The 24,659-nt window shown below is 47.1% G+C and overlaps 1 protein-coding gene across 7 annotated transcripts in view; it reads left to right on the top strand.

Moving 5' to 3' along the window:
• Positions 1 to 24,659, top strand: part of NAV2 (neuron navigator 2) — a 378,822-nt gene that overhangs the window by 53,702 nt on the left and 300,461 nt on the right. Inside the window, exon 1 of one of the 7 annotated variants that reach the window (XM_076002101.1) lies at positions 8,452 to 8,574. The exons of the other annotated variants lie outside the window; for them this stretch is intronic. Within the exon in view, the coding sequence (XP_075858216.1) occupies positions 8,524 to 8,574 (51 nt within the window). The 5' untranslated portion in view covers positions 8,452 to 8,523. Of the gene's footprint in view, positions 1 to 8,451; positions 8,575 to 24,659 lie in introns of those variants that run through there. 7 annotated transcript variants of the gene reach the window in all.

Raw genomic sequence — 24,659 nt, 5'->3', positions numbered from 1 at the left:
AAGAGCTGCTGGGTCTAAGGCCTAGCGTGGTCCTCTCATTAAGCAGCTGTGCAACTTCGGACAGCTCGCTTACCCTCTCTGTGCCTCAGTGCCCTCCTAGGGGAAATGGGATCATGCCAGCCATCCAGCTTGGTTCTCAGAATAACTGCCGGGGTAACTGATGTGAACGTGCTTTGACAAATGTAAAACCTGGTCATCACGAGTTCTTGATGATGAGTTCTTGATGTTGGCGTTTGACTGGAGCATGACCAGGAAGGAAGCTGTGAAAAGGGGTTGTCTCAGCTCTGGAGAACCTCCCTATTCCTTCTGCTCTAGGCTGTGAAAAACGCCCAGATTTGCTGCGGCCAGTCAGCAGCAGCAGTAATTATGACCTGTGTAATTTCATGGACCTGCGCAGAAGCCCAAAGCAAGTCATTAGCAGCGCTAAGAGTTTTCCTTTGCTAAACAATGGTGCCCTCATTTGGGGATTTCCCAGATTGTCCTCTGTGGACTTTCCACTAGAGGGTGATTGTGCACACACACTGTCTTGGCTAGTGTGTCTCACACATATGTATCCTCCCTGTGTATCCTCATTTCATGTTTGTGGACCAGACCAGGGTGTCTGCACCTACCCTTACCCCAGTAGTACTTGCTAAAGGCACCTTCTCCTGGGTGAAAGGTGCTGGGTGAAAGAGGAGGCCCTGGGAGTAGGTTGTATACACTGCTGCATATGTGTGTGTGTGTGTGTGTGTGTGTGTGGCCATCTCCTGGGAGGATTAGGATGCCAAACAAAAATGGAATCAGTTTACCTGCTGCTTTTGTTCCAAGGGAAATGTCTCCTGAGCCCCCATCAGGTAATGATTTTTTTAACCCACTTCGAGGGTTATTTGCTTTTCTTTAATTGCTCCATCATGTAACTTTCAGCAACTACATTCACTACATTATAAGGGTTATTAGGGAGGCACTCAGTTCCTCAACTGTTCCCAGGAAATGTAGACCACAGACCCTTGGGAAAGCTGCTGCCTCTTAGATTGCTAACCTTAATCCCCGGTGACCAGAACTGGCCAAGAATGAAAGGGCTGATCCCACAGGGAAAATAAAATAAACAAAACCACACCAATCGTCACCCCCACCAAACCACAACCACCAAAAACAAAACAAAACAAAAACCAACAAATCAACACAACCCAGTGAGAGTTCCAGGGAAACTCCTTTCCCAACTGCTTCTCTGAATCATTCAAATACAAAACCAGAACAGAGGACAACAGTTAGAAACCAGTGAACTCTCTTAAGTTCTTTAACAATAGCTATCCATATTTCTGTGCCCACAGTTCTGTGGCTGGATTTTTTAAAAGTTTTTTTTTTTAAAAAACAGTTTTCTTTTACCTTATATGAACCCCTGGCCTACCTGAGTGGGCCAGATAACCCTAAAACTAGTTTAGAAGGCACTTCCAAAGAGGTCTGCAGGCCCCGAAACCCTAACTCTGGAGGTGCAGCTCCTTGGAGGGTGAGAGGAGGGAGGACAAGAGAGGTTCTTCAAAGGGGGTCAGAGGTCACCCAAAGATTGCACAATTTGAACCCTTATCTGCCTCACTGAGGTAGTGGAAGGGGAGAGGGCCGGAGGAGGAGTCCTCAGGCCTTAGATGTTCAATAGAGCAAATAAATGCCAGGGGCACCTGGCAACCCTCGGATTCAGGCGAGAAGCATGCCTGCTCGTGGGAGATGTGTCCCACTTTGTTTGGGACCAGTCCATCTGCCTTGAATAAGTCACAAACCGCTTGCCTTGGAGCTTTCAAATCAGGCTTCAATTATTCATTCATTCATCCTGAAACTTCTTTTTTTACCCTGAGCCCCTTCTGTGTTTCGTAGTGATTTGAGGGCTATGGAGAGAAATAGTACACTCTCCAAAAGCTCACTCTCCAAAAGCTCTCCTTCTAGTGATATTTAAAATGAAATGTCAAGTACGTGTCCAGATTCCCAGGAAACAAGTGAATCTTTAGCCCAGTGAGGGCATCATGGATTTTTGCTTTCTTCTTGAGGGTCTGCCCAAGATGCCATCACCCTCAATATTCCCAGCCTCCCACTTCAGTTGGGTTTATTCTCATTACATTTTGCATGGTACAGTGGAAGGGGCTCTATAAAGGGGGAGACCCAGATTCTTCTTGAAAACAAAGGGGTGGGACTGGATGATCTTTAAGCCCCCTACAGCCCTGACATTCTGAATTTGTTAATTCCATTTAATTATACCAATAATAAGCCAAGTACTAGTCTGAGTATACAAAGTAGACTAAGACAGCATGCCTGTTCCTAAACAATTTATAATCCAATGGTAATCATATTATTATCAATGCTAATACTCATAACAACAAGTGAAATGTACCCACCCCCAACTACAAAGGAGTTGGACTATTATAAAGGCCTTAGAGGAGAAAGAAGCAAATTACTGGGTCCATGGAGGAGGGTATATATAAGTAGTTCTGATGGTGAGAAATGATCTCAGAATTCACCAATGAAGTTAGTTTTGCCCTGAGTCCTGAAAGATCTACATGAGAGATATCATTGGCAGGGAATGGAAGGAAAAGCATTCCATGCCGAGGGAACAGCCTGAGCAAAGGCACAGAGGCGTGACCATGCATGGCCTAGTCCAGAAAAGTAGGCAGCCTACAGGGACATTGGGAGGGGGTGATGGGAGACACTCCTCCACCCAGAAGTTCTCTACCACCACCTGTTCCCCATCATTAGAAAGAAGAGCGTTTGAATTATGTGGAGAGCCAGGAAATGGCAAATTAAACCCCATCAAGGGAACACATCAGAGAGATGCCTTTACATAATTCTTTATCTCATGAAAAAAAGAAAAGGGAAGGGGGAGAGAGAAATCTTTTGCTAACCCAGCCTAGCCCTTTCTAGGGGTGTATTCATTCATTTGTGGGCTTGTCAGTGTGACATTGTGTCTGCTCTCCTGAAAGCCATACATTTTACTTTCAGACCCTCCAACAGCCTTCGATGCCCTGCTGACCCCAGTGTTCTGGGGCTGACCTTTTAGTAGGGGGCTCTCTCCCCTCTAAGGCTGGTGGAGGGGAGATGGCACCTCCTCTGCTCAGGGCCCTCCTTGTCACCAGCGTATGGACAGGAAGGAGTCTCCTTTTTTCTCTAGGAAGGATTAGTGCTTTTCTTAAATTTGACTCTCAAGTCCTGAAAAGCTTAGCAGCTGTCTATTTCCACAAGCCTTTTAATTTTAGTTTTTCTACATCTTCTTCCTTTATATCCAAGGTCTTTGGGTCCTCCCAGAGTGAGAAGGAGATTTTTAGTCTTTAAGCTACTTGCAAAAAATGTCTCCACACAGGTTGTCTTCATTATCCCAGGGATGGTATTTCTGGGATTTCATTTCCTGTATGTAATATGACAGCAACACAGACACTGCAGAGACGGGGCCCGGCGGGCAGGCCTGAGTTACACTCACGTTTGGCAGCTTCCAAGTCCATTGAATGGGGCAGATCACTCTCCCTCTCTGAGTCTTTCTCTGCAAAATGGGACAAATGGTCCTTCTTAGCATTGCTGTGATAAGTAAGTGAAAGGTGCCCTGTGCCATGCTAAATAAATAGCCACTAATATGGCTGGGGTTTTCATTTGACAGACAACGCTAAACTCTTCCCTGGTATTTTACTATTCAGGCCCAGCTATTTGGGGCAGGGGGTTGGGGGGATAGGCTTGCGTTGTCAAGCTATCTAGCTTATTCCTTCTTCCCCCTGGGGTGCCATCTTCTTCTGATCCTTCCTTTGTCATTCTAGACCATGTAAAAGCTGACATCCCCCCACGATCAGCCTCGTGCGTGGGTGGAAAGGCACGAGCCCTCACCGTGCATTCAGAGCTGTCTAGAGAGCCCACTTTGTCTGAAGTTTCCCTGGCCAGCCCCCACCGCGTCTGAACTTTTTCCCATTAGTCATTGCTTTGGCTGAAAGAGTGGAAGACCCCTGTTAAACTGAAATATGTTATCTGGGAAACACATTAAGCCATTAACAGCTGGACACAAATTAGTTTATCAGACAGGGGCTGGGCTTGCAGAATTTAAGAGTGAAAAGGAACTTTATAGATCATCAGTTTCTCGGTGAGGGAAAGAAGGTCTGTGGATGGGCAGCTCGTGCCCAAGGACGCACCCAAAGGTTGCACCACTCGGGATGCCAAGCCTCACCCCTGCTTCCTGGCCTGATCTCCTCCCCTCTCCACTCTGCTTTGATAAGCAAGAGGTACCCTCTAACTTTCATTGGGAGATATTTATCATGTGCCTGCTCTGGGTGGGCAGGTGCTGAAAATTCAGAGAAGTATAAGAAAAGGGCGAACAGACATGGAAATCAGCAAGTGCTGAGCAGCAGGGGAAAGACCTCTTGAATGCTGGGGAGGGAAAGGTCTGGAACAGAGGACACTGTTGGTGAAAGGCAGTTCCAGCCTCTAGGGGGGCAGTCCCACCAGGGACTCCAAAATAGCAGGACTTGGAGGCCCCACCTCGTGGCTACCTTGAGAGTACAAGAGAGGTCACTTGAGGGAGATGGGCTAAGCTGAGGGTGTGGAGCTGCCTGCCAGGGTCAGTGATGAACTGTCAGGCCCAGGGGATGGGTCAGAAAGCCATGAGAAAAGAGGCCAACAGCTGGGAAGGACCAGACCACACTTCAGAGCAGACCTTCACAAGCATTGTTCCCACTGGCTTTGTCCCATGTGGCCAACACAGGCTGATGATCTCTTTCCCCTAAGTCACATCAAAGGCCCTAGTGGAGGATTATGGTAATGGGAAGAAAGAGAAGAAAGGTGTTGGGAGAGTTAGCTTGGTGGATGATGAATAACTCTCCAAGGTATAAAAGGTTTTAAGGAACCACTTCCATCTCTGCAAATCTATAGGGTCCTGACACCTACTGGGGTGAACTCACAGCCATTGAGCCATTCACAGCAAATGCTCATGATGTCACTTGTCTTTTCCATGCACCTCTCCCTGTTGAGGTCCTTATTCCCATTACCTGCATGATTTCAGCAGCCATCTACCTGATCTCTCTCCCTCCAGCCTCTATCTTTTCAAAGCCATCCTCTTGCTATTACTAGAAAGGTCTTCCTAAAATGGGAACATAGACAAGTCATTCCCCTAGCTTATAAGAATTAGGGGTTGAATCCCTTTTCCAGGGACCTAGTTTGCCCCAGCCTACCAATAAGCCTCATCTCCTGCCACTTGATGTCTACATTCTGACCACACAGAACCTGCCATGCACTTTTACCCCTCCATACTCTTGCACATGCTGGTCCACCTTCCTGAGATGCTCCCCTCCTCCTATCAAGCCTGCCTTCATCCTTCCAGGTGCAGGTAGGTCCGTGTCACCTCTGTAAAGTCCTTTCTTGCTCCCCAATCTTGTGCACAGCATTTTCCTTTATGGCCCAGCTGCACACTGTACAGCTCTCTTCCGTAGCACCTGTCACGCTGCAACTGTTAGCGTATGTTTCCATCTTCTTACTAGACTGTGTGTGTGCACCGAGGGCAGACACACACACACACACACACACACACACACACACACACACACACCCCCCAGAGAGGGAATCCTCCCCAATTTTCAATACCCCAGCACAGAGCTGGGTAAATGAATCATGGTAGGTGCTCAAGGAATGTTTGCTAAACAAGCTAGCACACCTATGCTCTGAAGTGTTCGAGGTCTGAAGGGCAAGGCCACAGGCTTTATTCCCTTTAATTAAAGCTGGGGCAGGTGCTTTCTAAATCTCCCTCCCACCTCCCCATTTCTCCTTGCACAGTGAGTGGTATTTTCCACCTTTGTCCAGCAAAGATTTTGACTGGTAACTATTAATAATTGCTCATTCAATGACTTCCTGGAGTGGAGATGTGTAGTTTTTATTGTTGTGACTGTCCTAGAAAGTATAATGAACCTATAGATGCTTCTCCAGAAAATGCACAAACACCCAGTCTCGCAGCATTTTCACACGACTCCACATCCTCCCACCCAGCTCTAAGGAACCCCTGGCTTAAAAAAGCCACAATATGCAATAGAGAGCCTGTGTTTTGCTCTCTTGGCCAATAAGATTTTGTTAAGCTTTATTTTGGGAAAATAAAAGTTATTTTAGGATTTGTTTTCCAAATATATAAGTATATTTAATATAGAATATGCTTTTTCAAATGGCACTTGCTCTCCCATTTCTTATATATTCTCCTAGGATGTGCCCCTTCCCTTGAGGCAGCAAATATTGGTGCCTATGTTTTATTCTCCAGAGATATGTATGGAAATGTACATACAGGGGTCTCTTGTCATCATTCAGTCTAAGTGAGAGCCCCAGACAGGATATGGGATGTGCTGCCCGGGTCTGGCTCAGTCCTAGCTGTAGAGGAAGCTGGATGGGCTTATACTGGGACAATCATCAACAGCTTTGCATTTGGGAAACATTTACTGAGCTCCCATTATGGGCCACAGACTATCCAGGAACTGGGGACACAGTCGGGGAAGAAAACAAACAAGGTTGTTGGAATTTGTAGTCTAGCAGGACAAGGCAGAAAAGAAACAAGAATACAAGTTAGCTAGGTTAACACAGTGAGCCGAACAATGAAGAAAAGAGAACGGCCATGGGATAGAGTGTGGGAAGGAGAAGGTCACAGTATTAGGAGTCAAAAGTCCCTCTGAGAAGGTGACATTAGAAATGAGATCACAGGCTGGTCTAAGGACAAGAGTGTTCCAGGAAGAGGGGCTGTCTCAGGTGCAAAGATCCTGAGGTGGGAAGGATTTTGATGTGTTTGAGAAGAAGGAAGGGGGAGTACCTGTTGCTGAAGCCTAGTAAGTGGGGGCACGGGGTGGGGGACCAGGTTGCAGGCCACGGGAAAGAGCTGGGAGTTTTGAACTCTGAAAGGTTTAGGTAGGGTAACATGTTGATCTAAGTGGCATGTTTCAAAGATTAGGATTAAAAAGATTTGGACACATTTTATCACCACCCCTCATTTTGAACAGGTTTGTCTTTTTGCAGGGGGGCAGAGTCTCGCTCTGTCCCCTGGCTAGAGTGCAGTGGCGTCATCATAGCTCACTGGAACCTCAACCTCCTGGGCTGCGGTGATCCTCCTGACTATAGACCTGTGCCTCCAAGGCCTGGCTAACTTTTTCTATTTTTAGTAAAGACTGGTTTTCACTCTTGCTCAGGCTGGTCTCAAACTTCTGACCTCCAGCAATCTTCCTGCCTCCGCCTCCCAGGGTGCTAGGATTACAGGGGTGAGCCACCACGCAGGACCAGTTTTGACTATTGAATGCGTAATAAGGGCAACTCCATGAGTTTTCATCATAGCTCTCTATCACTGGAGGATAGCCAGTATTTCCATCCTAAGCTGCTCAAATCAGAGGCAAGCCCCAAGGTCCAGGTGGCTAGTCCATTTTGCCTTAGGGAGCTGAAGGATTATTCAGGAGGAGCCTTTTGAGGATACTGCAAGTTGCTGGGGACTCCTGGAGGGTCACTGCTAGATTAGAGGATGCTGGACCCAGGCCAAGGCTTGAGCAGGAAGGTGAAGAAGTGCCCAGATCCCCAAAGTCTCAGAGGAAGGCACAGGGAGCCTGTTGCAGGTGGAGGAGGCAGAAGAGGAAACAAAGGCCACAAGGCTGCTTCCCTGACCCCTCCTTCACAAGAGGGCCACAGATGTCCTTTCTCCTCCAGCAGTGGCCAGGTGCGTTTGAAAACACCCAAACCCTGTCCCTCACATAACAGGAAATACATGTTGCTGGGAGAGCGCCGCGTGGGCTGGGTGTGTGTGGGGGGGGCGGGGGGGGGGAGCCCTAGGATTGCATCCATCCTGCAGCCACAGTTGCAGCTGCCCTGGGAGCGGCCGCTGTCAGACAACTTGGGTGAGTTAGGAAAGAAAATGCGGATGGAGTTGAGCACGCGTGGGTGGAGGCGCGGGCTGGTGTCCGGGCTGAGGACCCCTGGGACCCAGGAGCCGGAGCCCCAGACTGCGCTCCCGCAGCCCCCTCCCCCACCTGTACCCCCTCCTGCCCAAGGCTGTCCCGCCTACCCGTGCCCTCCCAGAAAGAGTTAAGTACCCCCCCCAACTCCGACCCTCTCTCCCCCTTCCCCCCTTCCCCGGCGAACAGCCCCATTCAAGCGCGGGGCCACGCGGGGCGGCCCGCGGGCCAGCGAAGGGGCGGGGAGCCCGCCGGCCTCCGACCCCCCCTGCCCCTGCCGGGCCGCCGCGGCCCCAGCGGCCTCCGCGCTGCGAGGAGCGGGCGCTCGTGCGCAGGGGGAGTTGTTTGACTTGGCGGAGGCGGGGAGGCCGGCGGGGAGCGAGCGAGGGCGGCACGAGAGCCGGGCAGCGCGGGCGCCGGCGCGGGCTAGGGTCCCCTGCGCAGCGGCGGCCCCGGGCGGGGGCGAGGTGGCCTCGGGCCGGGGATGCCCGGAGGGGCCGCGGCCGCGAGGAGACCGAGGAGAGACCAGCCGACCTGCCGGGCGCGCGGGCAGGTGCCTCGGCTCCTTTTTTTTTTTTTTTTCCTTTTTCCTTTCCCCCTTCACTCCTCGCCCTGAAGTAAGATGAGCGTGATGCTGTGGCGCTGGGAACAGAATAACACCACCATGAAGCTGGTAAGGGCGGGCTGCACACCGCATTCCCGGGCACTGCTACTTTTTACCCCCCACCCCGCCCCCATCCCCTTTAGGAATTGCCTCCCGTGGTGGAAAGCCCCTGAAATGCATTCCGTACTCGGTATTTCCCTTATTGTTTTGAAGATAGATTTCAGGGTGTGTGTGTGTGTGTGTGTGGTGTGTAAACCAGGAGAGTCGATGTGTGCATCTGTGGTTTTGTGTGATTGGAGGGGGTGGGACTGGGCTGCATTATCTCCAAGTCCCTTCCACCTAGGAATTCCTGGGGCTCTCTTGGGTTGCACATGCTGGAATTGTCTCCTGCGAGTGGGTCTGCGCCCCCACCCCCATTGTGCTTTGATAGTTTGAGATGCACAGGGGTGTTGATTGCAGTTGAGGTTTGGCTTGTTGGGGAGCGGGGAGAGATAACATGAGCCCCACGTGAATATGCACTGTGTCCTCTCACAATGGCTCAGTTCTCTTTCAAGCTTGCAAGAACCATCCAGGCTGCAGGTACTTTTTCCCTCCTCTGTTTTCAAAAATAACCGCCCATCACTCCCCCGAGAGCTGAGAGCAGGGTTTTCCTAGCTGCCCCAGGAAGCCTGAGTTGTTTCCCTATCCCGAGGAGGAAATGTGATCGGAAATCTCTTCTCTGGATTTTACTTTTGTGATTTTTTTTTTTTAATCGGATGGTTTCAGCTGGCGGGGACTATAATTCCCCCATTGAAATCAGCCAGCTCTGTGGCCAAGTCACTTAACCCCGTTGGATGTCAGTTTCCTCCTCAGTAAAATGGAGCAAGTTCCTACCTTGTAGAACTAATGCCAGCATAAGAAATCGTATTTGTAGGGTGCCTGGCACATAATAAGCATTCAATAGGGAAATAGATACTATTATAAACTGCAATTCTTACTTATTGTGGTGAACTTTTTAAAGATGCTACCAAAACAAGCAAAAACAAGTAACAGCTTCTGCACTGGTTACCAAGAGGCTAAATCACCGTAAGCTGGGTCTTCATATAATGAACTTATTTGTTGGGAAAATGGCACCTTGCTTTTCATACTTCTTGTGTTATGTTTGGCCTGCCTAACTTTAAGCTACTATTTTACAACTTTGTTTAATGTGCTGTAACATTAGCAGACGTTATGCACCTTTGCTGCACTATGTCATGACTCCAGTTCCCTAATCCTTTCCTGGAATCTCTCTCCAGACTGTGCTGGGAGAGCCCAGAGTTTCATGCAATTTCTTTCCAAGCTACACCTGAGAAACCATTCTAACATGCAGCAGAGGAAAGTTGGGTCCTGGTCTGGACTGGGATAGGGTCAGGTTGCCAGAACTAAATGCTCTTAAGAAACAAAAAAAAAGAAAGAATTACTTGCCAGGTTGAGAAAACATGGGGCACCCCAGGGTATGGCTTTCTGGAGCTTGGTGGCATGTGGCCGTGCTAAGGGCTGGGATGGCCTCACTACTCCAGAATTACTGCCCATTTAACCTATAGAGTGGACTTTCCCCAACACAGGTCAAAGGTCAGCCTTTATTGGGTCTGTCTGGATCTTTAGACCTGTCTCACTTTTCCAATTAACTGTGAGGACCACCCAAGGTAGCTGTGTTCCACCAAAGTATCCCCCATCAGGTGGAGGAGGAGCTTGAGGAGCTCAAACAACCTGAAACCTGGGAGTACTGTGGGGAGCGTGAGGCAGCAGCTGCTGTCCTGTGCACCTGTTTTCCCCAGAACCCAGGTAGGAAAAGGTGTGCCTGGGTCTTGACATTCAGATAGCCTCAGATGTCCTCCAGGATGGGCCTCAGCTTCTCTGCAGAATCCCAGGAACCACTGATACATCATTAGTTGACACATTATTAATTTGCTTCTTGTTCATTCATTTATTGATCGATTTATTTACCAGTTATTTGCTGCATCCATTATGCAGAACATAGGCTTGGTAGCTGTGTCCATTGTGAAGGGTTTTGCTTGCAGATAGTTCTTGGTTTGAATTCCAGCCTTGCCACTTCCTGATCTCTGAATGAGTTTTCTTCCTCTGTGAAAGAGAGTTTTACAACCCGCATTCCCCCCAGTTGTGAAAAGATAAAGTGAGATAATATAGAAACAGGATCCAGCCCAGAGTGTGAAACATGGGTGTTATTAAATGAGAACAACCATTATTATTATTATTTTCTTCAAAGGTAAATGAGACACAATCTCTGTCCCCACTCTACATTGCACTTTTGGATAAATGGTTTGTTCTCCTAATGGGCTTAGAGAAAACAAACCTTTCTTACCTTGGAATCATTAGTGGCCCTCAGCAGGAAGGAGCTCTCTGGAACATCTTAAAAGTCAATTGTGTGTGAATAACTGCCCCAGAATGGGACTTGGGGCCAGAGGTAGGTGCCTGAACTTTCATCACTGATGCAGTTCAATAAACATGAAATCAGTTAACCCACAGCTCTAAAATTCACTGTTCTGGTTGAATAGCAGAATTAAAGGTTTTGCTTCATGTTTTATTTTAAGGCTAATTGGATCAAAAATAAGGCCAAAAGTAATTAGAGGCAGAACTTGCATTTTTATGTTATCTCTGCAGGGGAATGTAAGCAATGCACCTTACCACCTGGGATAGAAGGCAGTAGCTGCTAGATCCTACGTCTGTCCAAATCCCATCTGACAGGGTCATGGGCCTTTGATGAAAGTGAGAGGAGGTGACTACACAGCCTAAAGCACCCATGGGGAACGGATAAGCTTGGGGCACAGCCACAGAGCGTTATGGGGGTGGTTCTGACATCCTTATCACTCCCTAGTTTCCTTCTTTTAGATTTTTTGAGCTTAGGCAGGGCAAGGAGAAACACTGAGGCCACTTCTGGAGCTGCTGGTATTCTCTGAAAAGTGGTAAAGCCCAAGAATGGGGAAATGAAAGGCACTGAGAGAGGCCCCCCTCCCAGCCTGCCCTCACCGGTGGTCCTGCTGGAGAGCCTGTAGCCAGAGCTCTGTGGAGGGGACACTTCAGTGAGACTTGGGCCGGTCTCGAAGCCTCTTCGAGCCTTGGTTTCCTCATCTATAAGTGGGGACTATAGCATCTCACAGAATTACTGTGAAAGTAAGGGAAAAAAAATGCATCAGGCTTTGAACTCAGGGTCTAGCAGTTAGTTGATGGGCAGCGAGTGGCTGCTCTTATGGCATGTGTGTGTCTGTCTGCACAGAGAAAAGACTCCACAGAGATACTCCCAGATGTTAACAGTGAGAGGAGATTACCAGGAATTATTTTTTTGTCTATATTTCTTATATTCTAAATTTTGTACAACGACCACACATATTACACTTATCATCAAGGAAAGATTAAAAAAATTATTCCAAATTTTGTGCAATGACCATACATTACATTTATCATCAAGGAAAGATTTTTAAACATTACTGCTAAAGTAATCATTAATAATTGATTATAATTAATCATTAATAACTAACATATGTTGAACCTTTTCTCTGAGTTTTACATTCGTGATTTTATTTCATCATCCCCAAAACCCTATGAAATAGAAACTATTATCATCCCCACTATTCCGATGAAGAAATTAAGGCTCAGGGGGTTAAATGGCTTGCCTAAGATTCCAGGGCTGGTAAGTTTAGAGGATCTGTTCTGTCTGGTGGCAAAGGCTGTGCTTTGAACTGCTCTATTCTGACACCCCAGGTGTCTCCTGGGAGCAGGGCCTGCCACTGCAATGTGTCTGTGCTCACTGCTGTGGTTCCTTCTGTGAGGGGTCTCTCTGTGCACTTCTACTACCCTGTTCTCCTCTTTGATCAGGGGGATTCTGGGAGTGAGGTGGAGAGGAGAGTGGGGGTGGGTTGGGTCATCACCCTTTAGTGTCCTGAAACACACTTGTAGGGGCTCTTCCTCAAAATGAAGGAGAAAGTAGCTTTGAATAAAGAATAATTGAGAATAATGATGATGAGGGAATGTGCCTCTGACCTTTGACCTTTCCCCAGAGAGCCATTGGTCAAAGACCCCCTGGGCCTGTCCGCAGCCAGGCTAACAAGCAGATTAAAAGAGGTCAGTGGGTTAAAGGGCTCTGTCTGCATCTCTGCAGTTATATTGCTCCCTCCAAAAGGCCAGGATGATAGGGCCCCTGCAGAGCACATGGGCTCCCAGGTGCTGTATTTGAAAGATGAATGCTCCTTCAGCTCTTTTTTTATCCCTGGCTTTATGGAGGTTTAATTGCCAAATAAAAATTATATATATTTAAGGTATACAGCGTGATGATTTGATGTATGTATACGTTGTGAAATGGTTGGCACAATCACGCTAATTAACACATCCGTCACGTCACTTCAGCTCTTTACACGTATAGGCTAATTCTCATCTTAACAACTTCTGCTCTTTTTGAGACAGGATCTTGCTCTGTTACCCAGGCTAGAGTGCAGTGGTATGATCATAGCTCACTACAGCCTCAAACTCCTGGGCTCAAGCAATCCTTCTGCCTCAGCCTCCCGAGTAGCTGGGACTACAGGCACATGCCACCATGTGTGCCTAACTTAAAAATTTTTTGTAGAGATGGGATCTTGCTATACTGTCCAGGCTGGTCTCGAACTCCTGTCCTCAAGTGATCTTCCTGCATTAACCCCCTAAAGTGCGAGGATTACAAGTGCGAGCCACTGCACCTAGCCTCTGCTTTTTTTATGATAAAATGTGTTGACAGTCGCTTGAAGGTACTCCCATCTTCTGCTGGAAAATATCAGTAATTTCCACTCTCAGGAACTTCTCGTACTTTCTCCTGGTTTCCACTAATGGTAACTAGCATAGATTTTACCATCTTCCAGGTACTGAAATCATATCCGCTTTCTGTTAATTCCCGAAATCTTCTAGGTAAGAAATTCCATCCTTTCCTCAAGAAACCAAGTTGAGATATACATGAACGTTTCCATATGAATTTCTGCTGCGGGTAATGGCCCATCGTAGCCTTGATGTACTTTTCAGAATTGAAACCAAAGCATATAGAAAGGTTTTGACTTTGGTTAATTACCGGAAAAATAAAGGATGGAATAGCTGGGGGGGGGGGGGGAGAAAAACTCTGAAATTAGTGACTTCCTTTGGATGACATTTTGAGGTAACACATTTTCCTTCATTTTTGTGCTAATAGAGAAGTAGAGATTTATAATTGGTCCCTTTGGTGACCTAGCAGTGCTTATATTACTTAGGCAATTGTTTTTATGTGGAGCCAGCAAAAAAAAAAAAAAAAAAAAGAATTTTTTGTTTTGTTTTGTTTCTGGCTCCTGTAATGCAATGCCAGCCACCCAGAAGGCATGTGCTACGCTTTTCTTCAGGGTCTCTAAGACGCTCCAGGACACATGGACCAGACTGTCATTATCTCTCTAGCTACTAGCCCCGGGATCTCAGCTAGGTGACCCAGGGGCTATTCCCGGGTTTGTTCTTTTTGATTCCCGTGTTGTTGCAGAAGCGCTTGCTGGCTCTGATGTTGTGAGAGTGGTAGCTGGGGAGGTGGGAAGACGGTGAAAGCGCATTACCAACCGCGGAGAACGGGTGATAGAACACGGGGTTGGAACAGGAAGGTGCGATGGAAATATTGGTGGGCCGGGAGGTGGGAGAGGCTTGTCCTTGCCACCAGAAGGGCTATGTCTAGTCGTAACACTGTGGAGTGGGACGAGGGTGAGCACCTGCGTTTTGCATTATCTTTGTCACAGTGAGAGATGGGCTGTGGGCTCACAGGGAGCGTGAGAGGACCCATAGCGCACACAAATCAGAAAATGAGGCGCTTTAAACAGGGATTTGCCTGCTCCTGTATGTGCCCTGGGTTTAAGAGGACGCATGTCTGCAGAGGGGTGTACATTCCTGATGGGAAGCTTTAGTGCTGGAGACTACAGACCACGGCCTTCCCAGTCAAAAACCTCTTGTGGGATCCTGCTTGCTAGTGGATGAAGAACAAATGCTGCGTAGCATTCAAGGCTCTCTGGGTGACAGCAGCATTTTAGATCTTCCTCTGCAAGGGTTCCAGGTAGAAGCTGTTCATTCCAATCAGCCTGCTCCGCCCTGTGATTTTCCATCTTCTTCCATTTCTCTGTATACAACCCCATCTTGCAAAGCTCAGATCAAGTCCCCTTTCTTCTAAGAAGCCCTCCCTGACCACACACTTCCTGTGAACTCTGACAGACAGTAGTGTGGGCTCACCTTCAGTCCCACGCTGCCCTAAATCTTTGAGCTGTTGTATGTGCTGTGCCTTTGCTGTTGGGCTCAGACAAGGGACGGCCAGCCTGTGTTCTCTCCCAGCCCTGCCAACGGTCTGTGTGACCTGGGGAGAGTATTGCTTTATCTCTCTGAGCCTCAGTTTCTTTACCTGTAAAATAATGATAATTGTTCCAAACTCAGGGTCATTAGGATTTTTTGATAAAATACATACATTTAGAGCAGTACCCAGCAGATTATAAATGCTCAATAAATGTTAGCCATTGTTATAACATGGTGATGATGTCTTTATTCAGCAAATATTCAGGAAACATCTTTTAGGTACTTGGGGGGGGGAAACCCATAAATAAACAAAGGGAAAATGTTGCATTCATTGAACTTATATTTTAGTGGAGGAAACAGATGATAAGCAAAATATATGTTACTTTTTTATGGTGATGACTGCTATGGAGAAAAATATAGCAGGGTGAAGATAGGAAGGATAGAGGAGGTCACTTTTAAATGTAGGGTGGTTTAAAAAGGGCTTTATTTTGAGAAAGTGACATGCTTGTATAATTATTATTATGATCACTCCTCAGGGAGACATTATAGCAGGTGACTGTATAATTTATTATTTAAGCCAGGACACTTCTGAAAGTCAAAGAGGTACTATGAATAATTGTACCAGGACGTGGTTGTAAATCAGTCCTGTCTAGGGCAAATTGAGATGCATTTGTAGTTACAATTGGTCATGCCAAGTCTCTGTAAGTATATGAGATAGTATGGTGTCAGGCAGACCTAAATGCAAATTCTAGGTTCTGCTGTGAGATCTTGGTCAAATCATTTAACCTGATTGCATTTCAGTTTTCTCATCTGTTATGCATACCTAGTAGGAATTTTGTGAGAATTAAATGAGATAATTAAAGTAAAGCACTCAGTGTAGGACCTGACACCTCATAAACAGTCTGCAAAAATTCATTACCATCATCAGCAGATCAAGGGCAAGAATTGTTCTTTTTCACATCTCCCACTGTGCCTGGGAAGAGTTTTCGGATATGCAAGGTGGATGGATGTTAGGTTTGGAAACTTGGCTGAGCCGTGGACTTGGAAGAGAGGTAGACTTGATCTGCCAAGTAGTTGGCTCCATCCATTCTCACAGAACATAAGACATACATAGAGTTTGAATGTTGGATTCATGTACCTGTCAGGAGACTGTGCTGGGGCAGTCACAGGAAGAGTTTGGACAGTAGAGTCCAGGACTAAGAATCTTCAGATGTTAGCTCAGGAAGAGGCCCCATGACAAGTGGCCCCCACAATCCACCTCCCAATGGAGGAAAGAGAGACCCAGGGCGCTGAAATGACCTTCCCAAAGCTCGTGGCCTGCAGCCTGTTTCAGTGCATCTGCCCTTACCCATCCTGCAAACTGGTGTAGCAAAGATGATAAAGAGTGAGGAGAGAGCGCTTAGAATTCCACCTGGAAAAGCCATGTTTCTTTGGAAATGGGCCACAGATGACGTAACCCTGCCATATCCCATTACCCGGTACTTGGCTAATCTTTGTACGAAACTTGTTTTGGTGAAACTTGAGCCTGGAGAAGCCAACTCAAGTATATTACTTTCTCACTGTTGAATGCCTCTAGACTTGGGATAACATTTAATCTAAAGAGTAAGGTGATATTTCCTGAGATAGCAATGAGTTCATGTTTTGAAATTAAGTGAACTGAGTTTATTGCGTTGGTTAGCTTTTTTTAAAAAGTACTAACTGCAGTAGTAAATGTTCTCTCCACAAAGTAATGTCTGGCCAGTGTATGGGGAGGAATGGGGAGAATTAGACAGGGCAGTTTTCAGTCCTTAGAAGTTGCCTCACTGCCTCTCTTGTTAGGTACTATTCCAGATTGAACTACATTTTCGTTTAAGGGGGCCCTAATTTGAATAACTAGATTTCCAACCTAGGACGGCTTGGGGACAAATAGGTTTGTTTTATGTTATGTTTCCTGAATATGTGCTACCTGCTGTCTGTCCTTTCTCCTTCCCAAGGTACTTAGCACTCAGTAAAGGATGACTGCGCACCTCCATTACACCAGGAGGGGAAAGAAGACTTCTATTCATGGAACTTCTTGGATAGCAAGCTGATTGAAAAAGAAAAAGAAACAATGTTAGGAATTTGAAGCTTGATGCATTGTCTTTTTCACTTAATCTCCAGAAGTGTTCTTGATTATAAGAATGTGGGGATTGATGTACGATTGAAGTAGACTTCTTCAAGAAGTCAACTGGAATTTCAGTGCTGTTTATATTGTAGTTCCCGGATGTTTCAGCTGCTAAGCTTTATTGCTTATGGCTACACAGCAGCAGTTGTGGAGAAAGACTCCTCTTTCCCATGCCACCACCCTGCTCCCAGCTTACCTTGACCCTCCACAGATGCCCTGCTAAAGTTTAAGCCCTGGGAGGACAGCACTTAAGTCTCCATCATCTTTGTATCCTCCAAAACAACACACCACCTGGCATACACTACAGTAAGTGTCCAGTTAATGCAGCAGCTATACAGTCACCATTTCGATTTTCAACATAATGCAGAGTTGAATCACGAAAAATGTAGGGTTGATTTTTCCAAGGTTAATGAGATAACTAGAGTGAATCCAAGCAGTGGCTGGCGGGGATTCCTGGGTTCTCTCTGTCCGTTCCAAATCTCTTGGTCCTGGCTGCAGTTTGGTTCCTTCCCATCAGGGGTCTACTCCATATTCAATGTTGGCTGGGTGTTTCCAGGTTCTGTAGTTGCTTGGGATGCCCTAGACAGTGGCAGTTATTCTGGAACTTTTCTAGTATGCTAGCTCCTGGGTGGCTTCCCAGGCAGATTGAGCACAGGGAACAGGAGGGATGTGGAGATCCACCTTGTATCTGTCTTTTGCATGCCTTCCCCGCCCTCCCTTCCATCTGCCTTCTTATAGAGGCATGCACAGAAGATGAGATCTTTACCTACCCTCGCTGGGGAATGAATGGGGGCCTGGACTGAGATCTGGAGGAACCTACCAGGCCCTTTCCATCAGAATTCAGGTTACCACGAGACCCAGTTATCTCAGGGTTTTACTGCCTGCCCCAGGCTGGGAGTTGGTGGGTCTGGGTCTCTGTGAGAAATCAGAGAATCAGGAGGGAGCAGCAGGGAGGAGAGGCAGGGGAACAGGACAGAATGGATTGGTTTTGGCAGTACCATGTTGGAGGTTATTTATATCATTTTCAAGTTGTATTGAATACTTATCTAATCTGTGGTCCAAACTGTGCAAAGGAGGATGAGAATCCAACATAAACAACGACTATGCCCCCATCCCTCCTCCCTTCCTGTGGACAAAGTCCAGTGGCCTCTATTAACCCAGTTAAGCACCTTTTCACTCTCCAAGTCCAGGACATCTGATGAACTATGAAGAACATGAATTAGAACTGAGTCCAAAGGAAGGCTGCCTGCTTTTTATCCCTTGAATTGGCCCACAGGGTCAACCTAACATGTCTGACCACCTGGACTCCAGGTAGAGAGAAAGCCAGAGGTGCCTGTGCCCTAGAACTAAAAGAGATTGCATAGAGCTTCATTTTTGCCCTTAACACAGTCACCCCACCCACTGGTGAGCTGGGGCCCCGTAAGAGTGCTGATCTGTGCCAGGTCAGGTTGCACCCGGCTTCTCCTGTGGGAGTGACTTGGGTGTGGAGAAGGAGCCCAGAAACACAGATGGAGCTTTCTTCTTCTGGGAATCCAAGTGGGAATGTGGGAGAGAGGAAAAAGGGGAGGAGTTCCCTTCCTCCCCAGCATAGTTCCCCGCTGGCAAGTTCTCATCAGACTAGCTGCAGAGGCTGGACTAACACAGAGGGAACACACTTCTACAGATTACTGAGCAAGAGTTGGTGCTAAGCTGGGTGCAGTGGGGTGCACTTGTAGTCCCAGCTACTTGGGAGGCTGAGGTGGGAGGAGGATCACTAGAGGCCAGAAATTTGAGGCCATGGTGTGTCATGATTGTGTCTGTGAATAGCCACTGTACTCTGGCCTGGACAATATAGGAAGAACCTGTAAAAACAACCTAAAAAACTAAAACATAAAATTTAAAAATAAGAACTGTGTGCTAGCCACTTGTACGCATGGGAAAACAGAGTGCCCGATTGTTGTGTTTTAAAGCAGGACACAGAAATCATCCAAAGGCTGTAGATTAAGTGTGGTAGGAGATCAAAGAGAGTCTGCCTGTGTAAGGGAGTCTGCCTGTGCATTGATTTTGGAAATGAACTTAGTACAAATCATTGTCAACTGGGGCAAGTTACTTGTCTGAGCTTCAGTTTTTCTACCTGGAAGATTGGAGGAATCCTTTTCTCACGGGGTGTCAGAAGTCTTAAAGAGATATGTATGTGACAGCATGATGGCATACCTAGAGAGGTGCTGGAAAGTCTAGGCCCCTTTGAATTCAGAGCCAGCGAGGAGGGGTGTCCTTAGGGAAGCCTCCCAAGTCTAGGACTTGGAGCTGGGCTGAAAAAATAAGTGAAATTTGGGAGGGAGAAAAGGAGGCTTATAAATAGGGTGAATGGCAAGTGTAAAGACTTATACTTTCTTTATTTTATGAACTTTATTTCATAATTTAGCTAGCAGGAGACAGGGCCATGTGTTGCTAGGTTTTCCTAGCTCAGAGAGAGGACTCACCCTGTTCTTGAAAGTACCCAGATGCCAGTCCTGCATTTTACTTTTCTCCATTCCAACCAGTGTGGTTCCAAGGACAATTTAACATGAATATTTCAAATTTAATATGTCCCAGGTATAGTGCTAAGTAACCTCTCAAACAGTCATCCACCCTCACTCTTCTCTCTTCTGTAAGTCACGGTTTCTCAACCTTGGTGCCATTGACATTTTGGGCCAGGTGATCATTTGTTTGGTGGGGGAGGGATATTGTGTGCATTGCAGGATGTTTAACAGCATCCCTGGCTTCTACCCATTGTAGACTTTTAGTAGCAACCCCAGTAGAGACAATCAAATATGTCTCCAGAAAGTTCCAGATGTCCCCTAGGGGTCAGAATTGCCCTTGGTTGAGAACCACTGTAGTAAATGGTCCCATCACTTACCAGCTGCTCAAGCCAGGGCTTGAGGTGTCATCTTTGAATCCTGCTTTTCAACATTCCTTCATTCCAATAGCAAGCACTTCTGTTTGGGCCTCCCCAGTAGATACGAAATCCAAGCACTTCTCATTCTCTCATAGACAAGGTCACTTTCACTCAGAGACCTGCAATAGTCTCCCAACCGATCTCCATAGTTTCACTGTTGCCTGCTTCCAGTCTATCGTCCATACAGCCCAAGAGTGGCGTCAAAATAGAAACGGCAGCATGTCACTCTCCTGCTTTAAGTGCATTTCAATGGCTTCCCCTTGCACGAAGAATAACATCCAGACTGCTCGCCAAGGCTTAGAAGAGCTGCGTGCTCTGGTCTGCTTCCTCCCCTCTCTCACCTGTACCTCCTTCGGTTGCTCACCTGGCCACAGCTGCACCTTCTGGCTCCTTGAACGCAGCAAACTCTTTCCTGCCTAGGGGAGTGTGTCCATGGCATCCCCTTGCCCGGGAAGGCCCTTCTCCCCGCTCTGTACACGACGAGCTCTCATTTTTCAGTACTCCACTTACATGGAGCACTTCCATAGAGACTTTCCCTGATTCACCTGTCGCATGGAGCCACCCCCTTCAAAATCTGAGTCCTTTGTTTTTTTCCTTCCATAACTCCTATCCTAGTTAGTAATTGGCTTTCTTCTTAATCAAATTGCTGGCCTCCATGAGGCCTGCTTGACTGCTTTTTAAGTATCACCCCTGCCAGGCAAAAGATAGGTGCTCAGTAAATATTCATTTATTTGACTAAATAAGCAAATTAAACACTTCGTGCTTCTAGAGGAAGAGGGATACCATTTCTCTATTTTAAAACTTTAAAACTGGTAGCAGCAGACCTCGGTATTAGTCTTCCAATAAAATCAGTAGTATACCAGTTTTCTTCTTTGATTTTCTCAGGATAGTTAGCACACTGCCTACTAAAGAGTGGATGCCCAAGAAATCATTGTTGAATGGATGACTAGCACATTCTTATGTAATATTTTATTAAATGAGTGAAACACTATAAATGATTGAAATAAACAGCTTTTAAGCCAAGTTGTTGAAATCCCAAGATCTATCCTTTGACCTTCTCAAACCTTCTGGAAGGGAAGGTTTGATCCTCCTCTTCCAGTCCCAAGTCTAGACACTTGATGCTATTTCCAGTCATTATTTTTTACTACTGTAGCTTGTAGAAGTAACTGGAATGCACAGAGGACACACTGCCTGGCCCATGGCAGAAATTCAGTAAATGTTTGCTGATTTGAATTGGATCAAGGCACTTAAGGAAAAGAAGAGAATTAGGCAGGTGGATATATAGAGGAGCATATTCAGGTTTCATCTTGAAAATGAATCAGTCATTCAACAGGTCTTGATTAGAGAAAGACTAATTTCATAGCCTCAGAATTGGCTGTCAGCTGGGAGAGATGAAGACTTTGGAGAACAGGATAGCATGTAATGTGCTAAACAGCATGGCGCAGTTTTGAATATCTCTTGAGTTGCTTTAAAGTAGTACTGGGGCTTCCTCCCTTCCCCCTTTTCTGGACCAGACTCTCAGCTGTAAGAAGCATGGAGAAGTAATGAAGATTTTTTACATTCTCAGACTGCTTTCTGGGAATCCTGCAAAGTCCCTACTTCTTCTCTGATTACCCTTCCCATGGCTGAGTTCAAGAGCATTTTACAAACCTGGACTTTGAATCTGGGAAAATGCTTTATGACCATTTTTTTATGATCTCAGAGAAACCCTCTAAGGCAAGTTATTTCCCTATCTTTGCCAAAGGGGAAAAACCAAGGGCCTGGTAAACTTCCCAGGATCTCCCAGTCTCGGATGCTTGCCTGTGGGCGGCTCTCATGCACCCAGCCGCGTGCTGTCTCTTCCATTAGAGGTGCTTTGGCTGCTCCAGGAAGGGCCTGTCAGCAACCTCAGCCCACGTTTTCATGGACTTCATGGTCTTCCTCAGGAAGGAGAAAGGCCAAATTCAGAGAACCATATGCCATTAGAGCCGCAAGTTTTCAATGCAGAGTTCCAATCCAAACCAATCCTTTTATACTTGGGCCAGTTGACATCCAGGGAGGGAAAGTGATGTGCTTGAGTCACAGCCCAAAGTCTGTGACTTCCAGCCCAGTGCATTTTTTATCCCAACATAGTTGTCTCTTGTTAGAAGAGTATCCTCAGCAACCATGAGTTTTCATTCTTAGAGGCGGGATACTACAGTGAGCGGAGTAAGGGCTTTTTGACATGAGAGGTAGTTGGGGCAATGGTTAGAGCAAAGCCTCTGGAGCCAGCCTGCCTTGATTCCTGTTCCAGCCCACCTGTTCACTGTATGGCCTTGCTTGACCTATCTGGGCCTCAGTTTTACTCATCTGTGAAGTGGGGGGTAATCATAGTCCATCCCCACTGGGGTATGCAGAGGATTAAATGAGCGAGTATATGTTAAGGGATCAGAACAATACCTGGCGCAGCACAAGGAGTATGTAAATGCTGCAAGAGCATGTTACTGTGTGAATTCCAACTGCTGCTCACTGACTGCGTGACTCTGGGCAAGTGATTTGAATTGCTGACCCTCCAGTTCCTCCTTCTGTAAGAATAAATCTGCCTTAGCAGAATTGTCGAATAGATTAGAGATCATGTGCACCAGGTGTCTGCCTGAATAGTAGGCCCTGAGGAAATGATCACATCTTCTACTGCCTCCCGAGGTGTGAGGCAGCTAGCACAGCACCTGACCAGTGCTTAATAGTTGTTCCTTTCTCTTTCTGTTTTTAAAAGAGAGGACTATTAGGGATGGATCTGCAGTCACTTCCAGGGAAGACCTGCAGCTTCCATGGCTTATTCACTTAAAGAGAATTATTACTTGCATTTTTTTATTTGTTGGCATTTACTGGACACTTCCTAGGTGGCAAGCACTGTTCTGTGCCCTTATGTGTATTATATCATTTATCTGCACAACAGCCCGGTGACATAAGTACTATTATTGTCCTCGTTCAATAGATAAGTAAACTGCATCTTAGAAGGTAACTCACCCAGAGTTACATAGTTAGTGAGAAGGAAAGCCACAATTTTGAACGCAGATCAATCTGGCTTGAAAAATCTATACCCTTCACCACTTATTAAGTGAAAGTGTGCCAGGTCCTGGTTGCAGAAGTGTCCTGCCAGGGTGACATCGTTCACTCTGAGGACACCAGAGGAGGATGGAGCACCTTCCCAGGTTAACCATTTACCACCTCACCAGCTGCCAAATGACAGGAGGGCAAGGCAACAGAACTGTGTCCCGCAACCCCTCCCTTTCTCTATGCACCCTGCCCTGCGTGCTGCATGCACCAATCGCCGAGGCCTCTGAGCAGGTCGAGCCCGCCAAGTTCCTTTCCTTTCCTGGCCCAGGTGTGGCACCCATGCGGAGCACACGCTAGCATGGCAGGAAGAAGCCGTGCCTGAGAGCTGTTTGGAGGAGCACCTTCATCTGCAGATGAGAGAGACCCCATCCTGTTGCTGGTGGTGAATACCCACGCTAGCAGAGTTGGGGTGCTGTAGAGTTCTTTCCTCCCTGACAAAGAGTTTTGAGTGAGAACATCTGTGACTGGTCACCTTTCTTGAGCTAGGTAAGAGTTGGGGCAAGCTGAGTTGTGGGGTCGGGATCCCAGGCCATAGCCATGCAGAGAGTGGGGCCTGAGTTTCCTTAGAAGAGAGCCTGGCAGAAGGTGAGGGTGGCAGCAGGTGGCAGATGTAGGAAAATCATGAGACTTGGGATTGACTCCTTCAACTTTCAGTTTCGCCATGCACTTGTTATGTGACTCTGGGCCTCACTTACTCCACCCTGCTGTGGAGTTGGTCATTCCTTCCCACCTAAGAGGATTTTTAGCAGGGCTGTATGGTGGACTTACGAAAGCAGAGGTGCAACAGCATGCCTAGCCCCTCGGATATGATTTTCAAATATTCCACTTCTTCTGCCGTCTCTGTACAGCACCAATGCTGGGTCCCCATGAGAAAAGGACAGCCCTAGGTGTGGGGGGTGCTTGTTCTGCACATGTATGACTTATTTATATACCTACATGGCAGTAGGAAGCGATTAAATTCAGAAACTGAGTGGGGATCCGTCCTTCCTGCCTGTCTCCCCAACACACACATGCTTGGATCCAGGTCACAGGCTTTAGGAGCTCTGCACCAGTGACGTCCTTGCCCGTCACAGTTCCCCTAGCCTCCCCACTGTGCCCCCACCCATAAGTTCTTCTGGAAGTCAAAGCCCTCACTGCCGGGAGATGTGGTTCTAAGCAGCAGGGGCACAGCCCTCTCTCTCCTCCTGCCCTCTGCAGGGCTTGGCCAGCCCTTTGGCCCCTTGTGCCGGGCCTGACACCCACGTCCACTTCAGGGGAGAGCACTCTTTGTGAACAAGAACCATTTTCTGGGCCCGCTGATGACCCATGTCCTAGCTGTCTGGATGCACAGCAAGCTTCCAGAAGGATAGAGAAAAACCGCTGCTCCTCCCTGCTGCCACGACTGTGCTGCTCTTTGAGGAAGCTGAGCAGAAAAGGCCTTCTCTGCAAACTTGCCAGCAATTACTGACTCCCTCAGCCTCTGCCAGGATGCAGGCTCTGTCTGGTTTATGTCTCCCTTTGGGACATCTCTTCTGCTTTATTTGAAACTTCCGGCTTCATTAATAGGTACCCTTAATACTCTTATCTCAGCGTGCCTTCTGGGTTTACTGAAGTATAATGCCAGAGCACGTTCTTCCTTGGAAGTTACAGTTCGTTCCGGGGAGATCTGGGTGCTTAACTTTGAAACTGCAACGTAAGACTGGATTCAGCTCGTGAGGGGTTGTGAGGGGTCAGGAGAGGCATGGAAGACAG

Source organism: Microcebus murinus, chromosome 4 (assembly GCF_040939455.1).
Source record: "Microcebus murinus isolate Inina chromosome 4, M.murinus_Inina_mat1.0, whole genome shotgun sequence".
Taxonomy (NCBI): Eukaryota; Metazoa; Chordata; class Mammalia; order Primates; family Cheirogaleidae; genus Microcebus; species Microcebus murinus.
The sequence above is the reverse complement of the archived record's forward strand: the minus strand, read 5'-3'. Positions and strand labels throughout refer to the sequence as shown.